This window comes from Vombatus ursinus, unplaced genomic scaffold (assembly GCF_900497805.2).
Source record: "Vombatus ursinus unplaced genomic scaffold, bare-nosed wombat genome assembly UNPS02015202.1, whole genome shotgun sequence".
NCBI classification, from domain to species: domain Eukaryota; kingdom Metazoa; phylum Chordata; class Mammalia; order Diprotodontia; family Vombatidae; genus Vombatus; species Vombatus ursinus.
The window spans coordinates 772,346-797,341 of record NW_020954980.1 but is presented as its reverse complement, the minus strand read 5'-3'; the positions used below and the strand labels follow the sequence as shown (position 1 = coordinate 797,341).

Sequence of the window (24,996 nt, the reverse complement as noted above, 5' to 3'; positions counted from 1 at the left end):
CTCTTTCTCTCTCTCCCCCCATATATATATATGTGTGTGTATATGTATATATGTGTGTGTGTATATATATATATACACATATATATATATTCTCTCACCTGCTGTTCTCATCCATTCCTATAGCCTCAGCTATTAAATATCTAGATGGTATCTATCTCTAGCCCTGATAATTGCTCCCAAACTGTTCCAGACCAATATTTCCAATCGCCTAGGTAACCAGCTCAGACCTTAAACTTTTGTTTGTCTGAAATTGCACTTACCCCTAAAATCTATTTCCTCTTTGTAATTTCCTTGTTTTAATTCAAGGGGACCACCACCTTCCCAGTTGCCCAGGTTCAAAGCACAAGTCTTCTTTGACTTTTACTCCCTTATCCACTGAGTTCTCTCATTTCTTTCTTTAGGATCTCTCACATCCCATCACTACTCTCCTCGTTCAGGCCCTCATTGTCTCTCTCTTAGACTAATATCACAACAGCCTCCTTATCAGACTTTCAGTCTCTGGGCCCTACAATCTCCAGCCCTTCACGATGCTTTCAGATTAATCTTCCTAATGAATAGTTTTGATTTTAAGATTATTGGACATTTAGAATTATAATAATGGACCATAGAAATCATCTGTTCCAACTCCATTATTTCCCAGATTCTGAAGCCCTAGAAGTGAAGTGATGAGTGACAGCTAGTTAATGGTAGAACTAGAACTAAATTATCACTTTACTCAGAAGTTTTCAGTGGCTTCTCACGATATTTTCAGATTCACCCAGCCATGATTCCATTGAGATGATTACTCTTCACTGGCAAAGATTTTAACCCTGTGCCTGCCTCAGTATGACTTTTTTTTTTAATTTCTGTGACCAAAAAAAACCTGGGCTCTTGTCCTCTCATCTAAGCTATGACTCTGTTACCCCAGCAAACTAGGCTGCTTAATAATCCCTGAATATAGCCTAGACTTTCCTTCTCCCATACCTCTTAGATGAGGCTTGTCCTACAGCCTACAGTGCCTTTTTCCACATTCCCAGCACACTTTTCAGTGCTTCAGGGTCCAAGCAGGAGTAATCTCTCTTCTGAAATACATCACCAGTTTGTATTTCTCTTTAGTGTACTTTAACATGCTAGCCCACATTGTTGCTTACATGTTTTATTATTCACTACTAGACTGTGACTTCCATGAGGAGAGATGAGCATTATAGCTTGTCCTTACTTCTTCTCCAGCGTCACGAGGCACAAAGCAAATGGTGTGAGTTGAATGGTGGTTTAAACGTCTCACTTTTCATTTGCTTTTGAGGGGGAAAGAAAACAGTGTGACTCAGTACTAAACCGGCATGTATGCCCATTGGCCTATTAATAATCTCATGTAATCAACAGGTTCTATGTTAATAGGTAGGAACATAAGATGGCTAAATCCCCCAAGTTCATTTCTCACATGTTACAGGTTATACTATATGCTGTGAAACTTAGGATATTCCTGGAATTCTGGTCCTTGGAAGCTTTTATAGGCTTTGTTCACAGGTGGGAATAGGAAAAGTAGGTTACAGATACTCCCTAAAGGAAAACATATCTCCAGAGAGTGTTTGGAAGGACTCCAGTCGCAGAGCCCTGATCTTGCAGGTGAGAAGCTAGTATGTTGCAGTAATAGAGCCAAGCATGGGGAGAGAAGGGGGGAAAAAAACATTAAAAATAACCGATGAGCCAGAGTTCCAGAATTATTCTTCAGAAACATCTAGAGGCCATCCAGAATTGCACTTTCAAAAAAAAGCCATTCCAACCTTGAAGAGTTGGTGGAGAATAGTACTGCTCAGTAAAGCAACTAGATAACATTAGCTTTTGAGGATTGATGCAGTTGAATTCAGTTTATGAAACATTAAGTTCCTACTTCGTTTAGAAAACCGTACCAAGTGCTAAGATACAGGAAGACAACTATCCCACCACCCCCAAGATACAAATGTACCTTGTTAACACTACAACGGCTGGTTCTGGGATCCTGGCACCCAGACTAAGTAGGCAGTCTCTTACTGAGAAAGAAGTTGACTTGAAGTATGCAAAGCTTGTTAAGAAATTTTAAATGAAATCAACAAATACAGGATAGTTATGGAGATTTGATCATTAAAAGATAGGGAAAATGTGACTGAAGCAGAAAGTAAATATTCAGTCCCTGAAGTTGAAGGTTTGAGGCCTTGTATCAGACAGTTTTGTTTGGAGACGTAGCATGGAACTCTATAAAAGCAATATGGGTTTGAAACAGTAGGAAAAAAAATGAACTTGGTACTGAATTTGAGAAGCCTGAATTAAGGTCTCACCTTTGCCACTAACAGACTGACACTGGGCAAGTTCTTTAATTTTTCTGAATCCATTTTCCTTATCAGTAAAATGGAGAGTTGGACTAAATGTTCTCCTCTTCTAGCTTTAAAGCAAACTTTCTAAACTAGCTAATGCTTTTTATAGGCATTATAATAAGTAATTAAAAATAAATTTATTTTTTTAAGCTGTACAAGAATGTCTATAGCAATATTATACATAATAACAAAAAGGAAAAACCAGGAAACCACCCGAATTCCCAGTGTTTAGGGAGTGGCTGTGCAAATCTTAGGTACCATAAATAATGGCTTACAGAGAATATACAGAAATATGAAAGTGTCTCCATAGAAATAATACAGATAAAAAGAGCATAGCTCAGTGGGCTGTACTGTTTTTAAAATTGTTTGGATTTATAATCTTAAAGATCAGGTTTTATATGGAATGAATTAATGATAACTGTCACTGATACCTGTGCTCAGTCTTATGATTGAAAAGTATGCTATTTAAATTCCAGCCTAAGAGTCGTACTGTATGAATAGTGGTGTGTTGGTTGATACCTCCAAGATGAACAGCATAGATATTTGCTTTTAAAATTAAAAACTGTTCCAGAAACACAAGTTCTACTTAGAATGCTAGAATACTATTCTGTCTTAAATGTTGCTCCTATATTAGCAACATTTTTGTGCCTTGTTAACATCAGACTTAAAAGGGTAACCATGCCTTCATTTTTCTCCAATAGCACCTTCCAGCCAGCATGGCAACTTCATCAGAAGAGGTCTTACTGATTGTAAAGAAGGTGCGGCAGAAGAAGCAGGATGGGGCCTTGTACCTCATGGCAGAAAGAATAGCTTGGGCACCTGAAGGCAAAGACAGGTTTACAATCAGCCATATGTACGCGGACATTAAATGTAAGTCATTCATCTAAAGCAGAAAATTTGGTTTTTTAACATTTTGATAACTGTATTTCAATAAAATTTGTCTCCTTTGTAGTCCTATGTATTTTATTTTATTGCGTTTAGAAACATTATTCTGAGAAGAGATCCATAACCAGACTGCCAACAGGACCCATAACACACAAGTTCTAAAGGTTACGTATTATATTTGCAAGCACATTTCAGAATAACTCTGATGCATTTGAGAGGCAACATAGAGGTGTGGAAAGAGCCAGCCTTGGAGCCAGGAAGACATGGATTCAGCTCGAAGCTCTTCATAAGTGACTCTAGCTTTGAGGTCACTTAACTGCTTAGTTGTAGAAAAAGTGCCAAGGCAAATTGATAGGTGGCCTTTCCTCATCTAAGTCTTCCCTGTAGCAATTAAATCACTGATCCATTCGCTCTCCCTGTCTTTATGATCTGTTCACATGATCTATCCTGGTAATTGGCCATCAGCTATAGAGAATCATTAGATTTGCCTGGGTTTTGAGTTGGAGGGGAATGGGGGTTGTTTGTTTTTTTTAAGTAAGGCATAAGATGTTTTCATGTTTTATTTAGCTGTAAAGCTGTTTTTAAAAATCTCTTTTTGCTACCTTCAAGTTTGCAAGTTTAGCTTTGAACACATAAAAATCAGGATAAATATAGAACTTTGTGGTGTGACAGAAAATTCATTACATTTTGGTTTTAGTAGCATTTTACTGTATCATTCTTCCACTTTGGTTCTAACTGGAATTAGAACCTTTACTCAGAAAATAACCCTCCACTTGTCTCAACTTATGAGAGACCCAGGATTGAATAAGCAAGTAACTCCTTAACTGGATTGTAACTTAGAGTTTTTCTGGTTCACAAGTAGCAACTGTGCTCACCTTCATGTTACTGTGGCATGTATCCCATAATACTGTATTAATGAGTTAACACATCACAATTGGTAATGTAGGATACAGGGAATACTTGGGAAAGTGTAAAAACAGTTGTTGCAGGTAAAATCCCATTATACTTGAGGATTCAAGGAACACAATTCCAAATAAAGCCAACTCTTCCACAACTTCTGAACATTTAAAGCTTAGCACACTGCCTGGCACATAGTACACATTTAATAAATGTTTGTTCTTACTACGTACCAAGCAGTGGAGAAAGAAGTGAAATGTCCAGTGGGCAATTGGTGATATGTCATTAAAGCTTAGGGGAAAGATTTGGACTGGATATTTGAGCCATTTATATAGACATGATAACCCCCTGAAGTTGATAAAGTTGCCCAGAGAGAGAAGGGCCTAGGACAGAGCCTTGGGAGGTCCCCACAGTTAAGACATGTGAGATGGTTCAAGAGCCAGCAGAGGAGACTGAGGAGTTGTCAGGTAAGAGAAGAAACAAGACAAAGGGGCATCACAGCAACCCACTGAGAGAGAGAGAGTAGTCAACAGCTTCAAATGCCACCGCTAGATTGAGGAGCAGGACTTGGGAAAAACCATCAGATCTCCAGCTAAGGAATCATTGGTAACTTTGGAGAGAACAGTTTCATTTGAATGACGAAGTCACTCAAAGATTGAGGAGTGAGTGTAGACAACTTTTCAAGAAGTGTGGTTCGGTACAGCAAGAAGCAGGTTATTAGGTCAGAAGCTGGGGAAGTCACATCTGTGCTGAATGAGTAAGGCAGTCAATTAGGAAGGAATAAAAAGATGGCCTCGATGCAGTGAGAGCCCTATTGAGATTGGATAAAATGAGTATGTAACGTACCCAGTCTGCAGGGGGGTGACTTCCTCCTGCTGTGTGAAAGTGACCGGGAGTGGGGGAGTAGGAAGCTCTGGGCAATACTAAGTAGAGTGGCTGACGTGCCGTGGAATCTGGGAAAGACAGGTCTCAGGGCCAAAACAATCCAGCACCAAGAGCATTTTGTTCACTGAGATGGAGATTGCAGTGAGCACGGAGAAGATGTGGGCTGTGACTGAGTGAGAGACACACCGGTTGGATAGGGCTGAGAAGGAAGAAAAGAAGAGAATGTGAGGTGGGAAGTTTGCTCCTACATGACTTATAATTGATGAATGCAGGGATGGAGAAACGAGAGGGACAGTTGAGTAATGGTAAATTGCAAGTCTCCAGGTTTGGGCAACTCCAAAGAGTCCTGGCTCATCCAAGTGGTGGGGACAATCATGCTGCTGTTTCAACTGGTTTCTCATCCCTCACCCCCACCCCACTCCCATGGAGTCTGGAGAGCTAGGTCAGGAAGAGACAGAAGGGCCCTGGCCAGCCTAAGTGGAGTCAGGGTCATTGGTTATTAGGATTGCCCAGGAGCCCTGCCCCTTATATCCACTGGGGCTGCCTGGAATGTATTTTCACAGAGAAACAGTTTTATAGATAGTTTCTGTAGAACTCGTAATAGTGCTATGCTTGGGCCACACGGTAGACTAAAGAGGCTTTTATAGACTAGTCTGGGAAGCTAGCTACCATTTCCTTAGGAAATTGTTACAATTTACAAATAAAGTTTTGGAGCTTCTTTTATTAGCATTTCTGCAGCAAGAAGACCTAGCCTTGTAGTTTTGAGAAGTCTATACTTTTGGTATCAATTATACCATTTGAATTATAGGACACACTCTTATCTTAGTCTGCTTTTCTACATATTAGCTACAGAGCATCAGCAATACAATGAGGGTGCTTATTAAGTGCCTGCTAAGTACCAGGCTGGCACTGTTAGGTACTGAAATAGAAAGACAAAAATGAAACAGCCCTGACCTCAAGGAGCTTAACAAGCACTTACAAACAAAATAAATATCAGATAATTTGCATGGATAAGGACACTAGCATCTGGGGAGACCCAGAAAATCCTCATGTGTAAGGTGACAATCAGAATATCTAACATTATTGAAGTGCTTTAAGGTTTGCAAAGCACTTTACAAATATCATTATCTTCCATTTTACTTGAGTTGGGTTTTGAAGGAAATTAGGTTCTGAGAAGCCCAGGTGGAGGGGTAGTGTGTTCCAGGAAGAGGAGACAACCAGTGCAGGAGATAAAGTGTCCTATGAAGAGCAAGAGGCCCAGTTTGACTGGATCGCTGAGTGCAGGAAGAGGAGTAAAGCAGGAAAAGGTTGTCAAGGTTGGTTCTGATAAAGTCCTTCAAAGCCAAACTCAGGAGCTTATATTTGATCCTAAAAGCCTTTAAAGTTTAAGTAGTGGGTATGACGTGATCAGACCTGTGGACCTGTCCTTTTGGAAAATCATTTTAGCAGCACTCTGGAGTCAAGTGAGGAAAGATTAGAGGCAGTGACACCAGTCAGGCCCTTGTGGTAGTCCAGGGGAGGCCCGAACTAAAATGAAAAACAATAACTTATAGGGTTGTGTTGGGTGGGAACAAGGAAGTCAGGATGGATCTGATTTCATCTACATGGGGAATTCCTGTTCAGAGATTACATAGAGTAGCACAGATCCAGTTTATCCCTAGCTTATAGTCTTGGAAGGTTACGTGAAATACTGACAATTAAGGGATGCGCTCGTAGTCATATAGCAAGTATATGTTAGAGGTAGAATTTGAACCAAGATGTTCCTGACTCCAAGATTGACCTCCCATCTACTATGCAGCGGGATATTCTGCCTCAGTGTTTTAGATTATATTGTAAATTTCCACAGTGAAAAACAATTATGGTCACTTGATATAGAAGGGGGCGTGTCTGTTTTAAATCAAAGTTACATCATACCTGGGGTGTCCTTCAGTTGTATTTAGCAAAATAAATTTCACATAAATTTTAGGAAGATGCCTTAACAGTGAGTGGTCATTGTGGGTAGAGCCAGATTTGGAGCGTGCCAAAAATGCCAACTGTCTAAAAGCCTTAAGTTGACTTAGATCTTTAGCTAAAGATAAGCAGAGCTTGTGTATGTGAAAATGCCATCAGTGTATTATAATGAAAAATAAAATCATTTAAATAAGGAAAAACCCTTCCAGTCTTGGTTTCATTCTAAAGAAGAGAAGTGGGAGGTTGTATGGGAAAGTTGCCATGAGACCTATTCGCCAAGGCTGCTGTTTGTTTGTTAACATCAAAAAATCTAAACTTATGTAACTATCATGGTGGGTTTGGCTTTGTTAATGAATTATCTTTAACGAAAATATTCTCATCATGATCTTTCTGATCTAGGGCTCATTGTAGCCTTGATTATAGACAGGTAGATGAGAAGTTTTCCGAGGAAACTGTTGTCCCTCAAGGACAAGAAGCAGCTTGGGATCCTGCGTATCTCCACATGTTGAAGCAGTGGCTGCTCAGAAGCTGCTGGCTTGTGGACCTGGTTTAAAGGCATCTCTAAAGACCATCTTGTCGTGTTCCTTGTCACCGTAGGGAGCAGGGTGGCATGACCCCAAACTTGGGGAGAAATAGGCATAGTCTACCATCTGAGGCCCTGCGGCATAGCCACTTAATGAACACGTGCTAATTAGCCTCATGTTTGTTTTTAGGCCAGAAAATCAGTCCAGAAGGAAAAGCTAAAATCCAGCTTCAGCTGGTCCTACATGCAGGAGACACAACCAACTTCCATTTTTCCAATGAAAGCACAGCTGTAAAGGAGCGAGATGCTGTGAAAGACCTTCTTCAGCAGTTGCTACCCAAATTCAAGAGGAAAGCCAATAAAGAACTGGAAGAGAAAAACAGGTGAAGGGCAGGGAGAAGCAAGTGCGTGGCCGTCAGTCTCTTCGTCTATGTCTTGTTATTCCCACTTGGGCTGCCTTTGAGGTTGCCCGCTGTAGTGATAATGCCTTTTACTAGTAAGAAGGCTTCTGACTTTTCAAATTGCTTTCCTGTATCTTTCCATTTAAGCCTAACAATGGCCGTAAGATAGGGATTATTATTGCCATTTTACAAATGATGGAAGTGACACTAAGAGAAGTTAAGTAGTTTGACCAAAGTTACGCAGCCGGTCACTGGCAGGGCTGAAATTGGAATTTGTGTCTCCTGATTCCTGAGATCATGGTCTTTTCACTGAGGCATACCAGACTATCTATTTAAGGAACTGAAGGGGAAAAAGGGAGAGGATGCGTGCCCACTTTAGATATCAGGAGAAAATGTCACCTTGCTGTCTTGCAGAGACATAAAAACCACAGAAATGAGAGTGGGGGTTGGGAGAGATTGCCTCAGGATTTGGGTTTAAAATTTACTATAATTCTTCAGGCCGTCAGTATATGTGTCTACTCAGTGTTTTCATCAGTGGTCAAAATTTTCCTGGGCAAGATAGTCACTGGAAAAAAATGTGTGCTGAAAATTTGTGCCTCTCACACCATCCAAGGCAGTGCTGTTCCATTATGACCCATACCTACCTCCAGCTCAAATATACTCCCTTCTAAATGCTTTCTACTTTGATTATTAAAGAAGAAATGAAAGGGTCCATAGTGTTGACCTTTGATATCAGTTCAGGATTATGTGTTTTGATGCTGCTTGTTTTTGAAACTTGAAGCTGAATGGTACATTACTCTAGAAAGTTCAATTTTTATTTAATACATTCTATCACCAGAATGCTGCAAGAAGATCCTGTTTTGTTTCAGCTTTATAAAGACCTGGTTGTGAGTCAGGTGATCAGTGCTGAGGAATTCTGGGCCAATCGTTTAAGCATGAATACTGTGGATAGCCCTGCAGCATCCAATCACAAGCAGGATGTGGGCATTTCTGCAGCATTTCTGGTATGTGACCTGCTTTTGTTCTCAGACTTCTAAAGAAAGAAAAATTGGAAATTATGTGCCTGACAGTATATAGAAGTTTGTAGTGTTTATGCCAGATCTTCCACCAGAGCTTTGGTATTTTCTGGCAAGAGTAAAATGTTATATTGAATTTAAAATTCTTTATCTATGTTCTCAATCTGTTAAAATAATATTACATATTAAACATGTCTATTTTGACTTCTGTTTTTGCCATTTGTGCTTTCTTGTCCTTTAGACCAACTTGGAGTAATTAGTTGGCGTTCAGCTTGTTGATTATTCTAGTTCTGAGGCTATCTGAGCTTTAAGCAAAGCAGCCTATATTCAATATTGGCCTGTTAACTAGTCCTTTTTTCCCCTTTGTTTTAATTTATGGCTTCATCTGTTCTTAGAATTCTGCCTTCTGGTGCATTTTTGTAATTATCTAAGTTTAAAAATGCATTATAAAATTGAGAGAAATACAGTATAGTAGATAGAGAGCTGACCTCAGAATCATCAAGACCTGCCTGTGTTAAAGGCTCACTTCTGACACATACTGGTTTTACGATCCTGAGAAAATCACTTGATCTCTCATTGCCCAGGCAATTACTTTAGGCTATAGGTGGCTGGTCCTCATTGGTAGAGGGAACTTATTCACCTGGGAGTTCCCTCTACCATAAAGTTAAGCAGTAACTGTTTATATAATTTTGAAGGTAGATGAGGTTCCCAGGACAGGATAAATATTCAGCAGTTGTCCACCCTTTGCCACCCTTGGAATTAAACATTGTGCTACATTGTGAAATTTCCTAGAAATAAAATTTTTCAGAAGTTGGCTTTTGGTCATATAAAACCAGAGCTTTGGGGCCCTGACCTAGTAACAGAGAAAAAGGCCAGGGAGGAGATAGCAACCCAAGTGGTTGAGAAAGCCTGAAGTGTTGTGCCCTGCACCCAGTTTATGGTTAGCCCTCAAGTGTTATCCTTCTTGTGTCATTCCAATTGGCTTCTGTTTGTGTTCTTTCTCTTAGGCTGATGTCCGCCCCCAAACAGATGGCTGTAATGGTCTAAGATACAACTTAACTTCTGATATCATTGAGTCTATATTTAGGACCTACCCAGCAGGTAAAAAGTTACTATTCCATCATTCTCTCTCTCTCTCTCTCTCTCTCTCTCTCTCTCTCTCTCTCTCTCTCTCTGTGTGTGTGTGTGTGTGTGTGTGTGTGTGTGATGCACTGCCTCCTTGAAAAGTCAGCTCCCGATTCTTGCTGTTCCTTCGTTAGTTGAAGAGCCTTTCTTTTCTTTTTTTTTCAGTTTGTCTTCTCATAGCTAAACTTACTTTGATTAGATTAGATTTCTCTGGAAGATTAAGAACAACCTTTTTATTTTTAGATTCACGGAGTGAACCACATAATCCAAAACATTTTGTTTCGTTTAGAATTATATATTCACATTAATTTTATACTGCTTCATCATCTACTACTTGTGCCTAGCTTCTCTGTAATATCATTCATAGCCTCAGAGATAGATAAGATTTTAGGGACTTCAAGGTACCACCTACCTGCCTTACTAGTTGTACTCAGTTTCCTTTATGGGATCACAATCCGTGTCTTACTACCTCTGTGGGGCTGTACCTAGATCTATCCAGAATCTTCTTTCTCTATTAATTTTCTTTCTTGGTGACTTCAAGTCCCACGAGTTCAGCTGGCCTATGTAATCAAAAGACACCTGACTCTATATCCCCCACCTTGATCTCCTGCATGCCAGACCTGCATCTCATCTGCCTCCTAGACTTATCCACATGGGTATCCCATTGAAACTCATCATGTCCAAGAAGCTCATCATCTTTCCCCAAACCCACCCCTCCACTTCCTACTTCTGTCAAGGTCACTACTGTTGTCCAAGTCACCAGGGCCCCAGACTCTAGAAAGCATTGTTTACACTCTTTCCCACCAACAGTGACCCGTTAGCAATTGCCAAGTCTGGTCAGTTCTGCCTCCACAAAATCTCTCATGCATGTTCCTTTCTTTCCACAAGCACTGTAGCCACCCAGATTCACACACTTCCTGACCTCTCAGCAGGAATGTCACAATGGTCTTCTGATGGATCCTCCTTCTCGCCTGACCTCGCAGACTAATATTCCTGTGGCCGAGGCCCTTGACAACCTGCCTTTTCAAACTTACTGAACGTTACTCTTTCTCACACAATCTTTACTATCGTCCAACTCACCTTCTCATTGTTTGCTGTACAGGATGTTCTTGTCCCATTTCCATATATAGGCTGTCTCCCATACCTGGAATGCTCTCCTTCTGTTCCTCGGCCTCCTAGAACTTCAGCTCCCTTCAAGACTTCTCCCTGATTCCCCTAGTTGTTAGTGATTCTCCCTCCTTCCCAAAAAATTACTAATTCTCATGTATATTTATTTATCTATGTCTAGGTTGTTTCACACACACACACTCACACTCACACACACTCACACACACACCTCACCTTTAGCTCCCTGAGGATAAAAACTATTGTTTTTGTTCTTGTTTCATCAGCACTTAGTACAGCATAGCACAGCATATGTTGGTACTTAATATATGCTTGTTGAATTAAATTAGCTTATGCACAATTCCCCTGTACGTTGTCTAACATCATTGATCATACATTACATTTTTGGACAATTATTATTAGAAAGATACCCCTTACAGAGGTATGGTCTGCTTCCCTGCAGCTGTAATTCATTAGTCCTAATTCTCACCCTTTGGAACTACACCGCATAAGTAGTCCCTCTTCCATGTTGTGGCCCTTCATATATTTTAAGAACACTCATATCCAACTTAAATCTATTATTCTTCAGGCTAATTACTTATGGCCTTGTTTTGAGTCTCTTTTGAGAGCTTAGTAATGGAAATTTGTTTTAATTTGTTTTGCTTTTAAGTAGTGTCTAGGTTCTCTGTAGCTTTTTTTCATTATACAGCTTATCTGTTCTGTGTTTCCCCACAGTAAAAATGAAATATGCAGAAAACGTTCCACATAACATGACAGAAAAAGAGTTCTGGACACGATTTTTTCAATCCCATTATTTTCATAGGGATCGGCTTAACACAGGGTCAAAAGATCTCTTTGCAGAATGTGCCAAAATGGATGAAAAGGGTGAGTGATTTTTGTTATCACTGTCAGCATTCTGATTTAGATTAAGGGTTGTTTATTTCTAAAATGATGTGAATTGGCGCACCTTTGAGTTTTATTTTATTTTCTAGGTTTAAAAACAATGGTGTCACTAGGAGTGAAAAACCCACTACTAGATTTGACAGCACTGGAGGATAAATCATTAGATGAGGTAAGGAAAAATGGAAGGCTTTTATTAGAGAAGAACGGAATCCCACATACACAGTTTTGAAGCAGTCTAAGGCAGGAATTCTTAACCATGGGGCCCATAGATCGATATCAGGGGGCCTGAACTTGAATGGAATTAAATCTTTAATTTCTACTAACTACTGACTGAAATTTAGTATTTCTTTCAGTTATTAATATAGGCAAGAAACCGCAGTAATATTAGGCCTCATCACACTAACCAAGGGGCCTATAAGATAAAAAATATTAAGAATTCTGAAGAACAATTTGGAATTATGCCCAAAAGGCTATAAAACTGTGCATACCCTTTTACCCTGGGTCTCTCTTGCCCCAATGAGATCAAAGGAAAAGGACTTATATATACGAAATATTTGTATCAATTCTTTTTATGGTGGAAAGAATTGGAATTTGAGGGGATGCATATCAGTTGAACAAGTTGTGGTGTGTGCTTGTGTTGGAATGCTATTGTGCTATAAGAAATTGGGGGGGGGGTCAAAAAAACCTAGAAAGACATGAATTGATGCAAAATGAAGTGAGCAGAACCAGCAGGACATTGTACACAGTAACAACAATACTGTAACAATTACCAGCTGCAAACAACTTAGCAATTCTGATCAATACAGTGAGCCAAGACAGTTCCAAAGGACTCGTGATGAAAAATACTGTCCACCTCCAGAGAGAACACTGATGAACTCTGGGTGCAAACTGAAGTATAATTTTTTCACTTTATTTTTCTCATTTTTTTTTGGTTTGTTTTTTGCAACATGTGTAATACAGAACTATGTTTTGCATGATTTCAGACATATGATTGATACATTGCTTGCCTTCTCAGTGGGGTGGCAGGAGAGAATTTGGACCTAAAAATGGGGAGGGGATGAAGAATGTTAAAAATAAACAAAAAAGGTTAAGAGCCCATGATCTCAGGTATCACCAAATCTAGTGGCAAAATGGTATGTGCTTTCTACTGCATAATTTCCAATTCAGTTTAACAGATTTCCTGAATGCCCTATTTTTACAGTGAGCTGTGTTTCATTCTGAAGAAGACAGAATGATAGATGGCATAATTTCTACTAGTCAGTAATATGACATGCTCAGAAGTAAATATTGAATGTACAAGTACATGAGTAGTATAGAGTGCCATGGTGCTACACAGAAGGGGAAGGATCACTTCTGGCCTGGGCAGGGAGGGGTTGAGGGAGAATATAAAACAAAAAAGACACTGAGAAATATTTTCAGTTCAAATGAGGTATAACTTCATTAATGTGGGAATATTCCCTCCATCATTCAGCAAACAATCTACACAAGTTGCTGTGGCCAAAAAGATCAAATAAAATTTCTGACCTGGTGACCAACTTTCTGGTGGTGGGCCCCTCCAGATGTATTCAGACTAGTTCCCAGATGCCAAACAGAAGCTAACAACAAGCTGTAAGGAGTCAGGAGAATGGATAGGCCTTATTATTTCCCAAGGGTTACCTGTAGTGAGGAATGTCTATAGTGACCATCTCGTTGTATACTTTGTTATGGATTTTGTGAAGTGTGATCAGCAATGTCCTAATTAATTTCCGTTAATTTGATCTCTTCTCCTATTATTTGAAACTTCTGTTTCCTGGAAAGTGTAAAATGGTGTTCTGTGGTACATTTAAGTCATCCCTTTAATCTAATTCTGCAGTTCTTATAATAAAAGCAGTTGACATAAAGCAAATCTCTTTATACTTGTGATTAATTGATACCACTTGTGGCATGTAACTAGGCAAAGTGTGAACTCTGATGCGATAGTATATGTGGAAAAATATTTTTTTACCTAATATCTAATGTGCAGTGTTACAAACTAGATTTGACATTATTCCTAAGGGGTGGAAATAAATTGAAAAATGTCTGTTTTGCTAACGATGAATAATTCTGATTAATTTAAATTTGTTAAATTTAATTTAGATTTTTGTTGACGTCTAACTTTAAAATAGGAAAACTATCACAATTCCTTGATATTTAAAATATGTACTACATACATCACTATTTGGATGTTTTATTACTCAGTGGATCTGTGGTAATGTTAGAACTTGGTCTCTCGGTACAGATCACAATAACTCAGATTCTTTTCAGTGTGATTCTTGTCCATGTTTTTCTGTAAGTCCTAGACAGAACATTCGTTCAACACTAAAGCAATAGTTCCTAACTTGATGGGCAGTTGGGAGGGAGTCCACAGATTTCCCTAGAAGTCTGGGAAGTTATTGCAAGGTGTATGTGAATCCCATGGTGGGAATAACAGGTCTGAGGTTGGAATTCATTGCTTCAAACAGACATCCACTCTCTATTATTCTTTTTTCATATATTTGTAGAAGCATAACTACTGATTTCTCTTCTAAGGACTGAAGGAAGGGCAGTAAGCGGACCAGACCTATGATTCCATTAATATAGAGAATTTAAAGAAATTAAAGAATCCTTGTGTTGCTGCTCTTCTGCTCTTAGTCTTAGAGAATGGCATTGGCCACTCAGAGATTGTGACTTGTCTGGGGTCATTTTGTATGGATGAATCCAGGTTTTTCTGACTCCCAGGCCCAACTTTCTATCCATTATGCCAGACTATCTTTCTACTGAATTAACAACTTTGTCATTATGCATTAGTCAGTATTCAATAATCTTTTCGGTTAATGCATACTAATAATGTAGCTGTTATCATTGGAGGAAGGGTGATCTATAAATTTTTAGATATTAAAAGGGACCCTGATCCTCAAAAAATTTGTGAGGGGCCTTTCCTCTAGGTCTTTGTTTGGTGGAGGGAGGGGCGGGCAGTGTTTCTGTTGGTGGGGTTTGCTTTGTTAAATATTTCATGGATAACAGTGTAGCACTTGGTCTCTTATCCCTCATTCTCCCTGTTTCCAGCCCACCTCTCTTTCTGGTCCTACTGTTTAATTTACTTAATGTCTTTTATTCCATGCCTTAAGTGCAAGTCTTCATAGGTAATATGCTGAACACTTTTATACCCAAGAATTTAGTAATTATTTGGGGGGGGGGGTTAATGGTCAATTATTCAAGAATGTTCTTTCAAACAGGTGTATATTCTCCCAAAGATTATCTATGATAGTTGATTAGAAGGAGCCTTATTTGGGAGTTTGGAGGAAAACCCTATTTTAAAATATTTTATATTATAACTTCATGTTCTTCTTTACAGGGCTATGGGGTTTCCCCTGTGCCATCTACTTCCAACTCTTCAAAGTCCATAAAGGAGAATAGCAATGCCGCGATCATCAAGAGATTTAACCATCATAGTGCTATGGTTCTGGCAGCAGGTCTCAGGAAACAGTTAAGTTGAATGCTTACAGAAGAGTAGCAGTTGGACTCTTGAAGCTATTGCCATGTTTTCTCTCACCCTGTGCCTTTTAAAAAAATATATCTTTTTTTCCTCTTTAAGCGAAGCACAAAATGATCACAACAGTGAAAACAGCAGCACAGATGGGAACTCTCGGGATTCAGACTTCTTTCAGCCACCAGTCAAAAGGGTAAGGGATAGAACTGTTACTTGGTGACAGATTCAGTCTTCCTTTGCTTTTATTCAGTATATTCTCCTTCCCTCCTTGATACTTGTAAAATTTGGAGATGAAAGGGCCTAGTCCCACAACCTCATTTAATTGAAGAAGAAACTAAAAACCAGTGAGGGTTATCACATCTGTACAGGTTCACAGATCCTGGAGGAAACATAAAGACAAAAAACAATTGGCTAATAAACATCCTTGATCTTTGGTAACTATAGATAGAATTATAATTTTTTCCACAATGCCCAGGCAGAAATGAATTTGAGCAAACAAATACTTTATTGAAATGACACCCTTTGGTGGAGGGTTTTGATGTCCTACTGGGCTGTTCACATTTGGTGCTACACATGTTAGCGAGTCATTGTAGTGCTGCTTCTTGAGCAGGAGGGGAAGGTGATAACTGAACAAAATGGAACAAGAAAAAAATGCTTTCAAAATGTCTCTTATTTAAGTCTGTTTTTGAGATAGATTTAATGCTATCTAATATATTATCATGAATCTTAGACTTCAAGGGGTGCTTTTTATTGGGTGTATTTATTTTTTTATTATTATTTTTTATTTTTAGGCAGTTGGGGTTAAGTGACTTGCCCAGGGTCACACAGCTAGTAAGTGTCAAGTGTTTGGGTCTGAGGCTGGATTTGAACTCAGGTCCTCCTGAATCCAGGGCCAGTGTTCTATCCACTGCGCCACCTAGCTGCCCCTGTTGGGTGTATTTAAAGATAAATGTAGAGAAAGATTGTATGAGGCTTCATTTCTCTTACTTATATTATCTTAGGTGTCTATTACCAAATATTTTCATATGTTTGTAAATAATTCCAGGTGAAGTTACAGGAATCCATTGAATATGAAGACTTGGGGGAAAATAATAGCATAAAAACAATTGCACTAAGCCTGAAGAAGTCAGATAGGTGAGTTCATTTTCAAGTGTGAATTTTTATAAACCAGTTATATGTGAAGTGACTCTACCCTGAATGCTTTCTAGAATGACTTCCCTACTTTTACTGTTACTTAAATGGAGTATCTGTTTTTAGCAAAGATTTCCTTGCATCTTAACTGAAGTGATTATGGTTCAGGACCTATAATTTACATGTTGTGATCTGAAGGTCAAATGAATGAGTTCTTCATAAATTTGTTACCTTCTTGAATATACTGTGGAAAATGGAATAATTTTACTGAAATGCCTCCTATTTCTGCAGCATCAAGAAACCATACAGTGACTTCTGAGATGGTGGAAAGGCAAAACATTTCAAATTGATGTCTAATAACTTTTTCCTCCATCTTCAATCTTCAGGTATTATCATGGCCCGACTCCAATTCAGTCCCTCCAGTATGCAACAAGTCAGGATATTATCAATTCTTTTCAGAGTATTAAGCAAGAGATGGAAACTTATACACCCAAACTAACTCAGGTAAGTAACTTCACTTGTTAACTTTTAACATTTTTTCCCCTATCCTAACTTACAAAATCATCTATCTTGGGATAGATTTTGAAGGAGCTTAAAATAGTAATTTCTTCTAAATTCATTATTTCCTATTTGTTATTCTTGGTTTTAGGAGAATCACAAGATCCTAGAATGTGAAAACTGAAAGGAATGTTAGAGGTTACCTACTCCAAACCTTTTTTTTATTTTTTTTTTAACAGATGTGGGAATAGATTAGTAACAGATATTAAGTGAAGAAAGAAGCGGTATTATGGCTGCTCATGTTACATACATACATGCATTATGTTACTCGGAAAAATTAGAATGGAGATTTCACAGAGAGGTAGTTATACTGTAAATATAGATACTGACACAGTGGAGAATATAATTTCAAGATTTTTATTTTAACTAGTTGTCTTCATTTGCCATGCTTTGAAATTTTAAATAAATGATTTAATTTCTTTGAATCAGTTGCCCTTTTTAGCTGCCATCAACAGAACAGGTTATTACATCCTGTTTGCTAACCTAGTGTCTTTCATTCACTGTTGCTCATTCTACTTTACCAGAAGCAACATGTTAAGTAATTGGGCAGAATAATTTCACTTGATCCATAGGAAAAGCCCCATTTAAATAGCAGTGTTCTCCTTGGTCTCTTTAAGCCCTTAGTGACTACCCTGGTATTTCAGGCGTTCTCCATCTGGTCTTAAGGTAAGGAGCTGATGCTCATCGTTGAACAGTGGAAAGAAAAACATGATGCCTCATTCAAATAATAGGCTGTGAAACTCCTGTCGAGCCTTGAGATGGATGAGTAAATCTTGGCTGCTCTTTCCTATTCTTCTGAAATGAAATTTTTTTACTTTTATTTTTACATTTTTTCAAATCTGTAGTAACTAAAGATTCTAAAGGAGAAGTTTTGTTTCTTGTTCTCCAGGTTCTTTCAAGTGGTGCTGCAAGTAGTACCATCACAGCCCTATCCCCTGGAGGAGCACTTATGCAGGGAGGACCTCAGCAAGCCATAAACCGTATGTGTGTTACAGGTTCAACTAGCATCCCTTGGGTAAAAAGAGTGTTGGGGGGGGGGGGGAACATGTACCTTTTTTTTTTTTTCATATCTTTGTTTTTAATATGATTAATTATGTTGATTGGTTTTTTTAGCTTTTATTTGGTATTTTATTTTTCCCCAGTTACATGTAAAGACAATTTTTAACATTCGTTTTTAAAATTTTGAGTTCCAAACATATACTTTATAAAAGCTAATAAGGCTTTGTTCATTCATGTGCAAGCTTTATATTCATAAACTGTCATAATGTTGTAAGTATTGTAACATTGATTTTTTTTTAACCTGGCCAAATTGTAAGCTTATTAAGATGGAAGGAAACAAGTCAGGTTAATATGAAATCTTACACTTATTCACTTATTTATAAGTAAATATACAAAATCATCATCTGGTCTCCCAGAGAGAACTTTAAGCTTTAAAGCTCTGTTAAGATCTCAGGGGAAATAATTCCACATTGTATTAGAGTACAAAGTGGTCAGTCTTGTAGATTCTGTATATGGAGCAGCCAGGGGACTTGGATTTCAAAAGGCCTTTCCTTTTTCATGCAGAGATGGTGCCAAATGACATTCAGTCAGAACTCAAACACTTATATGTGGCTGTGGGGGAGCTGCTGAGGCATTTCTGGTCCTGTTTTCCAGTTAACACACCATTCCTAGAAGAAAAGGTGAGGACAGAGGAATTCTAGTCAGCTTTGATTGCTGATGTGCTGTGGCTCAGGAAGTGGTGATTCTGGATCAGAAATATATTCTTAATGGAATGAATTTGAAACTTTTACCTTAATTCAAGTTTGCTGCTTCTGAGCCCCTTTTCTATTTAAGGCATGTTGATCTAGGTCCCAAAATCCCATCAGTGCAATTATTTAAATCCTGGGGGATACCTGTAACTACAAACATCAGTCAGTTAGAACAATAGGTTAACTTGGCATTAAAGACACAGCGACAGAGTTCACCAAATGTTACCTTCAGGCTACTTTGGGGAAGAGAAAATGAATCTCTAGAGGAAGAGAGGCACCAGGAAGCAGTTCCCCCTAAAGCTCAGTTGCTTCAGTTCAATTTAAGAAGCATTTATTAAGCATCTGTTAGTGTGTCCCAATTTCTGGGTGGGTACAAAGCATAGAGGACTCTTGGCCTCCTCTCTTATGGAGTTCTCTTAGAGTAGTGAAAGGGGAGAGAAAACATGTGGTTTCAACAAGAGGAGGAGAGGATCCAACAGTTAGGAAGAGAGCATTAGTTAGGTAAAGCCTTACAGGTCATCATAATTCTTTGTGAGACCTTTGCTCAAAAGACAGGTGCTGTTAGCTTCTGTTGGCATTCAAACTAGGCAGGAATCTGCATTAATAGGCACTGCAGGTACAGAGACAAAACTGGTACCATATTGCATAAGTAAATGTGAAAGAAATGGGAAGGCACTGGTACCTGGAGGAGGGGTTAGGGGGCCTCCTGGAGGAAAGCGACGACATCTGAACAGAGCTTTACAAAGCTAGTAATTCTACAAGGTGGGACTGGACGGGGCCTGCTCCAGGCATTGGCACGTAGAATGTCAGCTATGGCCATCAGTGAGTCTGGTTTGTAGCTTAGTGTTCAAAGGAGCACAATGTGCAGTAAAATCTGGTAAAGTCATAAGGTGAAACCAGATTGTGAAAGGCTTGAATGCGAAGGAATCAGTGGTACCTTACTAAGTAGAAGAGCTCCCCCAGTCCTATGCTTTAGGAGTGTCTGTCAGCTCTAGGCAGCTTGTGTGCACAGGGGGTTAGAGACAGGAAAATCAGTTATCCAGAAACAGCAGAACCGAGTGGGATGCATGATTTACCAGCAGTTAGCTAGGCGGTACCAAATAGGAAAGAGAAGACTGGAGATCTCGCTACTGGGGTTTATGAAGAGCAACAAGAATTTTGAGGCGACCAGCACAGAATGCGCTCTAGGCGTGTTTGTATCACTAATGAGTAACAAAGATTTGCACAAAGTGCAGGCTGGTGTCCTTCCCAGGTAGGATGGTAGAAGGGCTAGAGGAATTCAGCTTAGCAGGAAAATGAAATGTTTGAAAAAATGGGGAAAGTTTTTCAAGGAGTCTAAGAAAAGTTAGGCTTAATCTGTGTCAGGAGATTGGAAGGTGGGAAGATGTGACAGAAAAAAAGGGAAAAGAGGTGCAAAACACTGAGCAATAGTGCAAGTCTCTTCTTTTGAAGGAGTTGGTAGCTTTCTTTGAGCCTGTGTCCACTCTGCACCTGAAAGTCTCTTGACATTTGTGAAGCCGGACAGCCTTTGTCCATTGCTGGCAACTCTTACAGTTATAAACACTAATGTCAGAAGGAACCTGGAGAGCATACTGCTGGGGCCTCTGGAGTCCTTCAAGAAACTGAAGACCCTATTAGTTATGGGGCAGATGCAGTGATACAGAGTGGGCCATAGTATAAATGATCCGGATAGCATAGGACTAGGGCAGGAATTCCAGAACTGACGGTAAAGTCCCTCAGGAGGGCTCAGCCACAGGCAGAGCAGGAAAATGAATAGCAGATTAAAGACGATGGTGCCTGGGAACAGGCACAAAAATACAGGAATTCGGAGCCCACTGGCCAAAGATAATGGTTTCTGAGCAAAAGTTGAATGCCCACTTGCAGATAAAATTCCCTTTTAGATATAAAGTGAACAAGATAGCATCTAATATCTCTTCCAACATAGATTCTGACACAGCCAAAAAAATCCTGATATTTGGTAGTGTATCAAAAGTGCATTAGACAAGGTACAAATAATACTATAATATCGGTAGTGCAATAGATAGAATGTGGACCTGGAGCCAAGAAAACCTGAGTTCAAATCTAGCCTCACTTAATAGCTGTGTTACCTTGGACAAGTTCCTTGACCAGTGTTTGTCTGTTTCCTCATCTGTAAAATAAGGATAATAACAGCACCTACCTTCCAGGGTTGTTTTGAGTATTAAATGAGATAGGGGCAGCTAGGTGGCGCAGTGGATAGAGCACCGGCCCTGGATTAGGAGGACTTGAGTTCAAATTCGGCCTCAGACACATAACACTAGCTGTGTGATCCTGGGCAAGTCACTGAACCCCATTGCCTAGGGGCCCCCCCAAAAAAAAAGTATTAAAATGAGATAAGTGCTTAGTGCGGTGCCTGTTACAAAGTAAGCACTATATAAATGTTAGCTATTATTAATAATAATACTTTTTGAGAACCTGGGTTGAGGGAGTCATTACCAATTTGGAAATTGGAGAAAGCTTCTTGGAGTGGGGATAGTATTCAAATTGATCTTTACGATGGAAAACAGTGTATCTGGAGTCAAATCTCTGAAGGCAAACCAGAGAATTTTCCAACTAAAGAAAATTCAGCATGTGACTATACTGTAGAATATTTTGTAGTGGTTTGTGGTTTTTTTGTTGTTGTTGTTGTTTTGGTTTGGTTTTTGTATTTGATTAAGGGCTAGTTTTGATCCAGACACTTTATCAGTATAGAAAATTCCCAGTGTAGAAACTGCATCATCTGTAGCATATGGTCTTAGAATATCTTGGGCACTGAAAAGCTAAATCATTTGCCCATGGTCAGTTCTGTTATTTATGTGGGTTCTATTTTTTGGTAAAACAAAGTTCTTCCTTTGTTCAGTGAGCATTTTACCAATAGGTGCCTACTCTTTGCCAGACATTGCAGTGGGAAAAGTGAAAAAGAAAGCAATCCTTGCCTGCAAGGAGATTACATTCTATTGGGGGAAACAACATGTACACCTAAAGGCAAAATAGACCAAGTCAGTAGGAGGTCATTTCACTGGTGGGGAGGAGCATGTTGTTATAGTCACATAGCTAGTGTGTGTCCAAGGTAAGGCTTAAACCAGATCTTTTCTGATTAAAAGGACAACTATGTATAGCACTGCCTCTCATTGTGTATTTACTCATATTTTTCAGGTAGTGAGGATGAAGAGTAATTTGGAACGATTCCAAGCTACTAAGCTCTGCCCATTCCAAGAAAAAATTCGGAGACAGTATTTAAGCACAAATGTAAGAAATCAACTGATTTTAGCATCATATTCTACATGCAGTAAAATACTTAGATTGTATTTTATTTTGCATTAGTGAGTAGACATTCTGGTTTCTTTTTCAGTTAGCCAAGATCATTTACCATGCTACATGTAAACATAATGGGTTAAGAAGTATAGATGCTAAAGTTTTCTTTAAACTGTTGCCCCAATAGACAAATAAATGATCTAAGCCTCTGAGCAAGGTAAGACTGTGTAAATAGAGTTCCTCACAAGTGAGACTTCAGAAGATAACACATCTCTCTACAGACAAATGATTTCTTATGCTAACAGCAAATAGCAAAATTTTTTATTCAAAAAAGGAATCGTTTTCATTCATTTTAATCTGATAAGTGTTATCCTGTGTCTCTTCAAAACTACATAAATATTCTGCTTCTTAATCAGAAAAGTTTCTGACCCTTTAAACACATACAATATAGGAGAACTACTTCTTAACTTAAGAGCAGCAATTTTAAAAGTGGAAAACCAGTGGCTTCCAGATTTGACTGAAATAAATTCCGTCACTGAGTGGTAGGCATCAGAAGCCAAACATCCCTAAGTGGTTTCTCTTGTCAGACAAGTCCCTTTGCTTGCATTTGTTGTGGAGCCAGTTATTAGCATACTGGAAGACTGTCACCTCTTTCCCACAAATATATCTCAGATTTGAAAGTGCATGCATATGTGCTCGCGCCCCCCCACACACACACACACACAGAGTTTGTGGCTAACTCTCAGGACCATAGTGTCCTATGACCTCCCCAAGGTAACTAAACCAAGCCTTGAGGAACCCTCAACATCAATGAGTTTCTGAAGATACTCTTTCTCAAGAATTCTGATAGATTTGAGTCTTAAGTAATTCATAGATTTACCCATCAGAGGTCAGCCCACAACCAGAGCAGTCACAGCACCCCTCCTACAAAAGCAGCTGAGAACTCCAAGATCCTGACCCACAATTCTCTTCTGCAATTCGAGAATCACCCCCACCTAGGCACTAGCACATGCACTCTGTTGCATCAAGCCCATCATCTTCCTTGTTGAACCCTGTTGAACCCTGTATGTGGTGACCCCTTGTGCTTGTATGTGGCTTTAATCTTGCACTCAGAGCACTTCGCTGTACATTGTGTCATTCACCGGTAAAGGGTAATGATGAGCTTGGGTCATGGTATGTCAGCAGAAACTTTGCAGTCTTCTCTAGAGTTGTCAAAGTCTTTGGCTGTTTTTCAGTTGGTAAGTCACATAGAAGAGATGCTGCAGACGGCTTACAATAAACTTCACACCTGGCAGTCCCGGCGCCTGCTGAAGAAGACGTGAAGGAGCCCTGGGCATTGGAGGCTTTGGTCCCTGGGATGCTCTCTGCAGCAGTTGTGGGAACACACCCTGAGCAGCTCGCGCATCCCCCAGACGATGCTGCAGGGACGTCTGCAGCCACTGGACTTGGGAACTGATGCTATTGAACTTGCACATTCTGGAGTGAAAGGAGCTGTGGTTAAACTTGAAAACTGGGAGGTAAATTAAGGCAGAACCAAAACGAGCTGAATTGCAAAAAATATATATATTTTAAAAAGACACTGTTTACTGCAGTTACTCAGGAACTGCTTTTGATTTGCATTAAGAGCTGCTTTCAGAAATAAAAAGTAACTTTAAAAAGGGTGAATTGATAAAAATCTGAAAAAAAAATTTTTGTCTAACCTTTTTTTTTAAATATATGGCACAGGGTAGAAATTAAATGTTGTTTTGTTTTGTTTTTTTTTCCTCCACTGGATCCTCACGTTTTACTGGATTCTGTTTGTACTTTACTGAAACAGGTTGAAAAAGGAGTATTTTAAATAAAGCAGAGAGAAGCTGTCGCTCTAACCATCAGGAGACAGTTGTGGTCAGAGGCATCTTCTGCTCTGTGTTTCCTACGGAAATGAGAAGCAATAGAATTGCACTGAGCGCTTATTTGTGGTTTGGGGTCCTGGAATGACACAAGGGGAACAGTTTTGCAGAAAGTCTTGAATTTTTTATGCAAAATTTTTTCAAGAGACAATGGAGCTGCATGTTTTTGTTTGAGTGCACATATGCACTGCTGAGATTTTTTTAAGATGGCATGTGCTTTGAGGAAACTGCTTTTTTAAGAGTTTAAAGATCTTACAAGTGAAGAGAACTATAAGAATCATTTACTTATTTTCACCTCTTTTAAGAGAAATAAAAAGTGTTTCTCAAGTCTGTTTTTCTCCAGTCTCTACCTGACTGTTAAACTATTTTTGGCGAATCGATAATCATTGCATAGAGTGGAAAGCGTGTGAATGCAAAAAAAAAGTTAGATATGATATTGTATCTGGAATCTGTGCCATATTTTGTTCCTAATAGGATCAACTCACTGTTTATCTAAGACTTAGCTGTCTTGTATTAAAAATTATACAAAAAAAGTAAACCCGTTTTATACATACTGTTTAAATGACACATTCTGTGTTTTTTCATTATGTCTGGTTGTTTATATCTGTCTGGTCGTGCGGTGGGTTGGGCTGCTTGTGATTTTGAATTTGAAGCATATGTCGCATTGCAATGTCATACTCTGGGCACAAGTGAAAACTTGAACAGGGGAATTAGGAAAGGTCATCAGAACTTCTGAGGGACAATCATTATTAGACCTCTATGGGATTGCAATTTTCTTTAAAGTACGTATGTCTCAACAAAGGGTATCCCTGAATTTCACAGTCAGCAAGGCTAATTATGGTCCTTTGGAATATGACCATTGGCACCCACCAGTGGAGGAGAGGTACCCAT

The 24,996-nt window shown here is 39.2% G+C and overlaps 1 protein-coding gene across 2 annotated transcripts in view; it reads left to right on the top strand.

Annotated features, from left to right (window-relative positions):
• Nucleotides 1–24,660, top strand: part of GTF2H1 (general transcription factor IIH subunit 1) — a 34,992-nt gene extending 10,332 nt beyond the window's left edge. For both annotated transcript variants that reach the window (XM_027846784.1, XM_027846785.1), the window contains exons 2-15: nucleotides 3,032–3,200; nucleotides 7,661–7,853; nucleotides 8,710–8,875; nucleotides 9,895–9,988; nucleotides 11,852–12,001; nucleotides 12,109–12,188; nucleotides 15,372–15,502; nucleotides 15,612–15,699; nucleotides 16,552–16,640; nucleotides 17,024–17,141; nucleotides 18,085–18,175; nucleotides 18,759–18,874; nucleotides 22,118–22,210; nucleotides 23,452–24,660. In XM_027846784.1, the coding sequence (XP_027702585.1) occupies nucleotides 3,047–3,200; nucleotides 7,661–7,853; nucleotides 8,710–8,875; nucleotides 9,895–9,988; nucleotides 11,852–12,001; nucleotides 12,109–12,188; nucleotides 15,372–15,502; nucleotides 15,612–15,699; nucleotides 16,552–16,640; nucleotides 17,024–17,141; nucleotides 18,085–18,175; nucleotides 18,759–18,874; nucleotides 22,118–22,210; nucleotides 23,452–23,538 (1,650 nt within the window). In that variant the 5' untranslated portion in view covers nucleotides 3,032–3,046 and the 3' untranslated portion in view covers nucleotides 23,539–24,660. The remainder of the gene's footprint in view (nucleotides 1–3,031; nucleotides 3,201–7,660; nucleotides 7,854–8,709; nucleotides 8,876–9,894; nucleotides 9,989–11,851; nucleotides 12,002–12,108; nucleotides 12,189–15,371; nucleotides 15,503–15,611; nucleotides 15,700–16,551; nucleotides 16,641–17,023; nucleotides 17,142–18,084; nucleotides 18,176–18,758; nucleotides 18,875–22,117; nucleotides 22,211–23,451) is intronic.
• The last annotated feature ends 336 nt before the right edge of the window (nucleotides 24,661–24,996 follow it).